Source organism: Odontomachus brunneus, unplaced genomic scaffold, assembly GCF_010583005.1.
Source record: "Odontomachus brunneus isolate Ranch 3 - 2012 unplaced genomic scaffold, Obru_v1 Obru_scaffold_025, whole genome shotgun sequence".
Taxonomy (NCBI): domain Eukaryota; kingdom Metazoa; phylum Arthropoda; class Insecta; order Hymenoptera; family Formicidae; genus Odontomachus; species Odontomachus brunneus.
The window spans coordinates 1,753,595-1,760,634 of NW_022639475.1; the positions used below are offsets into that span (position 1 = coordinate 1,753,595).

Sequence of the window (7,040 nt, forward strand, 5' to 3'; positions counted from 1 at the left end):
AAAGAGAGAGAGAGAGAGAGAGAGAGAGAGAGAGAGAGAGGGATATGTTGATGAGTGCGATGATCGCGATAACAAGGGTTAGGATAAGCGGGCTTAAGGTACTTACTCGTCCTCCCACGGGCATACTTCGTTAACATTATTGTCACGCTTCTCCTGAGGCACCGCCTGAGCCACCGATCGGTCTTCTTCCTGTCGGGTGTCCGGCTCCCAGACAGGCACGACCTGCGCTTCCTCCGGCGGCTCCTCAGTCGTCGCCGATTCCTCGGCCACCGGCGACACATCCGCCCCGGTGTCGGCTCGCGAGTCCTCGCGCGCGCCTCTCTCTTCGGCGACGATCTCCCCCGCGTCCTTCGCTGTGCAGCTCTCGCTCGCGTCCTCGTCGGCGTTCTCCATCGTGGAGTTGTCGCTCGGCAGGTCGCCCACGATCGCGCTGATACTGATCAGGGGCGCCTTCGCGCACGTTCTGGGACTGGGGAACGTTACACCGAAGTATGATGAGTCTCTGAGTGCCGGTGTCGGAGAATCTCATGCGAATATCGCGTGAGCGCTCTCACCTGCTGCTCGCTTGAGCTTCTTTAACGACGACGACGGGTTCCGCGAACATCTCCTCTTCGGGCACGATTTTTTCCAAGGACGACTTTTCTTCCACCTTCTCGACTACCGCGTGAGAGTACTCGAATGACTGCTGGGGCGACGGATAATTGCAAGACGAGACGGACGCGCGGCTCGTTTCGGACAGTCTGATGCGGCCGCTCGCAGAGCAGGTCGAATAGTTCCGCGTCATCATGCCGGGGCCGGGAGTCGGCGCACCTAAAAAGTCGGGGAAATGAAAGATACTCAGATACTCAGGCAAACGCGCTGCTGTTTCATCGCTCGCGCGCGCAGATTAACGTCAGCTCGAGTACCAACCTAGGCTACCGCTGTGCTGCAAACTGCACGACTTCCGCAGCCTCTCGGACACCTCCGCGATGGCGAGGCTGACGTCCGACGACGAGCTGCAGGAGTCCAGTTGCGCCGAATTTTTGCGAGAGGCACGTGCGGCCTCGGCGAAGTGCGCGGTCGTCGCGTGACTGCCGCCGCTGTCCCACACGTGTCGGGTCTGATCAGCTGACGCTGTCCCGCCAGAGGACATCGCCGCCGCCGCCGCCGCCGCCGCATTGCCAGCATCCGCCGCGTGTTCCGTGCTCGGGCCCGGCGCGGCGTCCCATGGGCATACGTCGTCCATAGGGCGAACCGCCACTTCCGTCGCGCCAGCATCCCTGACAACAGGAACTTTATTATATGATTTAGTTTTCACCGTTTGCTTTCGGCAAAGTACCACGCGCTTTGTATATGTGTGAATGTTTGTAAGTGTGTGGGCGTGTATGTATGTGTGTCTGTGGACGGTGTGTATGTCTCTTTCTGAACGTCAGTCGATAGCATGCATGCAGCTCCATTCAACGATTAGAGGAAGTTCGGCTGTCTGGACACGTGTGTGTCTGCGGAAAGTGTCCCGGAACTATCCTGCTCGAGAGGACTAGAGTAAGCGAGAAACGCGCGATGGCTCCGGGACATCCCGTACGGATCTAGCTCTCGTGTGTGTCTTTGTGGAGGTTGGATCCTTAAACGGGTCGGGTCGGGTCGGGGTCATTGTTACGCTTATAGAACGATGTCGAGAGAAGTTCTCCGGAGGTTATTGGATGAGACACTTAAGAGATAACATTTTACAATGTAAGGGAGAAATTGTAGTGTGTGTATATATATATATATATATATATATATATATATATATATATATATATATATATATATATATATTTTTCTTACTGTGCAAAAGAGTTTGCAGTGTGCTTAAGTATCGTACGTAACGTGTGTTGCATAAGATATATGTATGTATGCATGTATAAACACAGAGGAAAGAGTAATAAGCTTAATACGGACGGCACACAATATCGACATCAAGGCAGAAATACAGAGAGCGCCTCAAAATATCATCCGAGTCAAGGAAAATTTCATATTTCTCTGCGGTCCGAGAGAGACAGACGCGCATACTTCGGTAAACTACGACGTTTGACGCGAATTTTTTGAGACACTCCACGCACGACAGTACTTGATAGTATTCAGAAACACTCAGAGATTTCTTAAAAGGGTTCAGAGAACGGGCAATGATCGTCATACAGTACAATTACCAATGATGATATATAGATATACTGCTTTAACACACATCTCAGTGAGTTTTCCATAAACGCAACGATTTCTCTGACAGTGCGAGAGTTTTCAAACACACCGAAATAAAAGGGTTTTGCCAAGGTCGGATGCGAACGTACAACGTAGAGCGCGGTGGAACGGAGCGTCGTTGCGACGTCAGGTCGCTCACTCTTCGTGCACCTCGCCGTGGCTCGTTTCTGGTAGGAGGTGATATTCTGGGCGTATTAGCGAATGCTAAATATGCTTTCTGATCCTCAAGCTGAGACAACATGTTACGTTCGTATGAATGCTCGTATGAAAAGAAATGAAAGTTGGAATTAGGGAAGCGTACTTAGCACTCGCTATGCGTTCAAAAAATAAGGCCCCTGCTTCGATATATCGAGGTTCCAAAAGCGAGACATGGCGGAGAGAGCGAACGCGGGGAGCGCGTACGGACGTCGTCGAGCGCGCCGTCACCCGCTCCTACATTCAATCGAGAAAACCGTGTTATGTATCGGGTGACTTACTGAATACTACGTGGACTAGGCCTCGAAGGTATCTTTACGAGTCGTGGTAGATCTCCCCTGAAAATACCGCACGAATAAGCCTATCATCGCGGCTACGCCCAACCCGGTGCCGCGCGTACGAACAGCATGCTAAAGCAAAAGAATAGCATCCCGCCGGCCCGCCGAAGGACAGAAATATATATGTATATATATATATAGATGTATGTATATAACGCACGGGGACCCATGGGCCCCCAACCCCCGCATACCTGTATGGGATGTCGGTGAGGTTCGATTGGCTGTGGGAGTGCGGCACTCGCGGCGCGGAAGCGACGTCGCGCACCCCGCATACGGCGAGCTCGTGGGCGCTTCCGGTTAGGCTGCGGTCGCTTCCTCTTCGCCTGCCGCCGCCACCGCCGCCACCGCCACCGCCACCGCCACTACCTATATTAGCGTGCTGCAAAATGCTAGACGTTGGAGTCGAAGAGGAAATCTTCTTCTTGGCTTGGCCGCCGAAGACGAAAAATCTGAGGGAGAGAAAACAGAAGGGCGTGTGAGGCGCGCCAAGTCGTGCGTTTGATAACTCGGGGCTTTCCCCTTTCGGTTTTTCGTACCTCTTCTTTTGCAGAGGTTGCACGCCGGCAGCTAAGAGATTACGATAGTGATCGGAGCGAATAAATCTAGGGTAGCAGTCCTTCTTCAGGAGTAGGGTATATACATGCTCCGCGGCGGAATCGAACGTAAATCTGCTCGGATTCTTCATCTCTTGATGAACCTTCTCCATCGTTTTGCCGTCTATGTTGATTTCGCAGGGAGCCCCAGGCGCCAGGAATTCTCTGTGAACAACAAAGTGTCACAGATGAGTATCTTCCTTCGGCGAGAGATTCGTGTCGCGACGAATGTGTTGCTCGGACAAAACGTACCTAAAAATTTCGTTGACTTTCTCGGGTATCTGTGCTTGGAAGCTGTGCCTGAGATCTTTAACCGCCACCCAAAATCTGATGTTCTCGTGGCTGTACTCCTTTCTTAAATAATTCGTGAACTCATGTAAACCTGCAAACACAAGCGCGCAAGGATAAGCGTTCGTAAATTCGTAAGAGTTGCTTTGCGGCGAACGCGACTTAACGACGACGCCGGGTTAACGATCGTTAGAGTTGTAGTACCTGTAGGATCAGACATTAGTTCTTCCATCGACAGCGCCCATCGTTTAACACGCTTCTCCGTAGGAACTTCCACTCTGGACGCGCGTGGCAGAAAACAAATCATTAGATTCGCGTTTCGTGCGGAAACGAATAGACACGTAAAATCTCGATCGGATCACTCACAGGGGGTTATTCAGTTGCCAAAACGTGTGATCGTCAGTGATCCATGGATTGGAAGGATTCGGCTGTACAAACATCGGGTCGTATTCCACGTACGTTTCGAAGTATGATTTAAAATTTTCAATCGCAGTCGAGACCTTGATCCTCGTGCGTATCAAACTGTTCCGTAGAAGGGCCACCTGGACGGTAAAAATGCGGTCGCGTTGAGTCGTGAGACGATGTCGCGGTGAAAACGTCGCGAGATACGACGGATAATCGCGGACAGTACACGGAGAATAATAATTTTGCTCTTTTAGCAAAATCGTCGTTGCTACTGCGTATTCGTAGTGACATCAAAAAAATTTAGTTGACGTAACTAATTTTACCAATTAATCGTTATCAGAGCAGAAATAGTTTCGTTGTCAGGAGAGAAAAAATTTGTTGAGTGTATTTGTCTCAAGAATCATGTTAATTTGCTATCGATGCAAAATAATGTATTCTTAGCAAATTTATTTGCTATCGAAGCAAAACTGCAACTGCTTATATAAATCCATCATGGTTCTTACAGCAAAATAATTTGTAAATTCAGCAAATTATATCCAGCAAATAGTGATTAGTACTCTTAGCAAATCTTTTTGCTGTCCATATAATAACGAAAAGATTTTGCTGGACCAACAGAAAATTTGCTGCAGCCAGCAAATTATTTTTTCCGTGTAGTGTTACCGTATTTCGGGGCTCACCTCACGTTGCAGATCGGTTAGAGTGCGTTTGCGTGACGGAGGTCGTGGAAGTCCAGGACGAAAACGAGTAGGTACGGGCACGACTTCCAGGCTGCTGAGACATCCGGGTGGTGGCCGATAGATTCTCCAAAACGCTCGTTCCTGCGAGTCGCTCACTATCTTGTCCCCCTTTTTGCGCTCCTTCGACAGCCGTACCTGAGCCCACACAATCAGTAGCATTTCAAGGAGTTACGTGCTCGAATATGCGGAATTGGAATTGCGCGGGAACATATGTGCACGCGCGCGCGCGCGTGATTGGTCCGTTATCGTTGACAAATATGCGGATATACCGTAATAGTGGCGGATAAGTATTCACCTGTTCCTCGGCTTGAAGTTGTATGATGTCCCACTTGTTCTGCAGATTTTTGCGCAGACTGTTCAAAGCATCCTGAGGACAATGCAATTTTTCGTAAGAGAGAAAATCGCCAAATTGTCTTACAGATATTTCCTTTAGTTTCTTTGTTGTTGTTTTTTTAACACTTTAACGGCCGCAGTCGCGTAGAAAATTGTGACTTATTCTGCCAACGAGTTGTAAAGTATTTTACGATAATAATAATCTATAATTATAACACTCATACACGGAAAAAAAAGATTTGCTAATATATGGACAACTAAAATTATTAACTACAGAAGCAAATTTTCTTGCTTTCATAGCAAAGTTATTTAGTTATCACAACTAAATAATTTTGCTATGAAAGCAAGAAAATTTGCTCCTGCAGTTAATAATTTTAGTTGTCCATATATTAGCAAATCTTTTTTTTCCGTGTAAGAGTCACATATAACTGGATGTGCGAATTTATGTACAAGAGGGATATCCGTCTCTTTAGATACCGTCTAAACGAGCTCTCGAGATTTGAAATTTTTTTGAAATAAGTGCGGCCATCAAAGTGCAAATAAGGCAAATGTAGAGGCTACGTACGGTCTCATAGTCCTCGAGAGCGTGACGTTGTTTGTTCCTCAGGGTTCGCTTAGCCAGATAAATCGCGTACTCCACGTTGTCGGGGGTTCTATGTTGCCACGGCCAATAATAGGGTGTCTACGTATCAATTAGATGAGAGAGATAAAGAATTTCATAGAAAATCGGGAACTTTATGTGTCTTACTATTAACTTGTGACGCAACATACCTGAAACCTATACAGAGAGCTATCGTCCTTTACAGTAAGCGTCTTGGAGTCGTTCACCGGGAAGAAGTAGCCGTACTGGCATAGTTGATTAGCAATATGGACTGCCTCTACTGTCAACATAATAACGTATTTTCATACTTGAGGGTAACGATCATTGCGACGCGTCTCTAAATGTTGCTCTTGGGGATCGTGCGGGATCTCTTAAACGATGCCACATCGCGATCTGTGTGTCGTTGTTGAGTAGAGTCTGTTCACAGCCATCGATCTTTTCAGCTACGACATGCGTCGACGCTCGCGAATAAAAACAATAGTTTTATCATCAATATCTTTTTTCTCGGGAAAAAAATCACGTTTCCTGCAGATGAGCTCCCCTCGAAGAGAGAAAGAGCTAGAAGGAAGGGGAGAGGGATGAGAGAGAGAAAAAAGAATGAAAGAAAAAGAGACGGGGATAGAGAGAATGAAAGTGGGAGGAGAGAGATACCGAAGCCTCGATCAAATACTATATATTCCAGCGAATGGTCAATTCGACTTCGATTCGCGATGAACTTATTACGCAGATAAACTTCGCTGATGCATCTACGGTACATTCATAAATACCGCCCGCGCGTATTTTCCCAGCCGGCTCGCCGAATTACGAGGGGCATTAATTCTCACGAAATTTACTCGCAGCGGATTTTGCTCGCCTCGCGGCCACACAGGGGGCCCGCGTAATCCGACGAAATTTACGTTCTTCATTTGTAAGGACGGATCATCGCGGGCGCGCTCTCAAACAAAAAACGGCAAAGCCGCGGAAGTTCTAATCGGCGTGAGCAGCTCGCGAACTCCCTTCATACACGAGAAATGATTGTCATTATTTTATTTCATTATTTTCTAACGGAACAATAGAACGGTGCGCGTAGCTGGCGCTCGCGACCAAGCGACGTTCCGTGCGGTGTTTTTGTAGTGTGTCGATATGTTGATCGATATTGCGAAAGCGCCAAGCTGAAAGTATATTGACGCGAAGTGCGCCATGTAGAATAGCGAAGCGAAAGTATCGATAGCATTCGTCAGCATCCTCGGGTAGCGTGTGCGAGCAAAAGCGTCGCGGCAAAAGCGAGAGAAAGGCGACGGGATTAGCGAAAGAGAGAGAGAGAGAGAGAGAGAGAGAGAGAGAGAGAGAGAGA

At 48.2% G+C, this 7,040-nt stretch overlaps 2 protein-coding genes across 8 annotated transcripts in view; one reads left to right on the top strand and one right to left on the bottom strand.

Moving 5' to 3' along the window:
- The window catches only part of LOC116842503 (MICAL-like protein 1), a 129,499-nt gene that overhangs the window by 9,805 nt on the left and 112,654 nt on the right, over positions 1 to 7,040 (top strand). The window lies entirely within an intron of this gene.
- Positions 1 to 7,040, bottom strand: part of LOC116842506 (regulator of G-protein signaling 7) — a 37,361-nt gene that overhangs the window by 4,909 nt on the left and 25,412 nt on the right. Inside the window, exons 1-13 of one of the 5 annotated variants that reach the window (XM_032811815.1) lie at positions 5,878 to 6,945; positions 5,672 to 5,788; positions 5,069 to 5,140; positions 4,714 to 4,914; positions 3,998 to 4,173; positions 3,836 to 3,909; positions 3,596 to 3,725; positions 3,287 to 3,508; positions 2,942 to 3,199; positions 2,694 to 2,750; positions 910 to 1,259; positions 555 to 810; positions 107 to 469 (exon numbers count right to left, since the gene is read on the bottom strand). In XM_032811815.1, the coding sequence (XP_032667706.1) occupies positions 107 to 469; positions 555 to 810; positions 910 to 1,259; positions 2,694 to 2,750; positions 2,942 to 3,199; positions 3,287 to 3,508; positions 3,596 to 3,725; positions 3,836 to 3,909; positions 3,998 to 4,173; positions 4,714 to 4,914; positions 5,069 to 5,140; positions 5,672 to 5,788; positions 5,878 to 5,997 (2,396 nt within the window). In that variant the 5' untranslated portion in view covers positions 5,998 to 6,945. Of the gene's footprint in view, positions 1 to 106; positions 470 to 554; positions 811 to 909; positions 1,260 to 2,693; positions 2,751 to 2,941; positions 3,200 to 3,286; positions 3,509 to 3,595; positions 3,726 to 3,835; positions 3,910 to 3,997; positions 4,174 to 4,713; positions 4,915 to 5,068; positions 5,141 to 5,671; positions 5,789 to 5,877; positions 6,946 to 7,040 lie in introns of those variants that run through there. The other 4 variants (XM_032811816.1, XM_032811817.1, XM_032811818.1 and 1 more) reach the window with 4 other exon arrangements.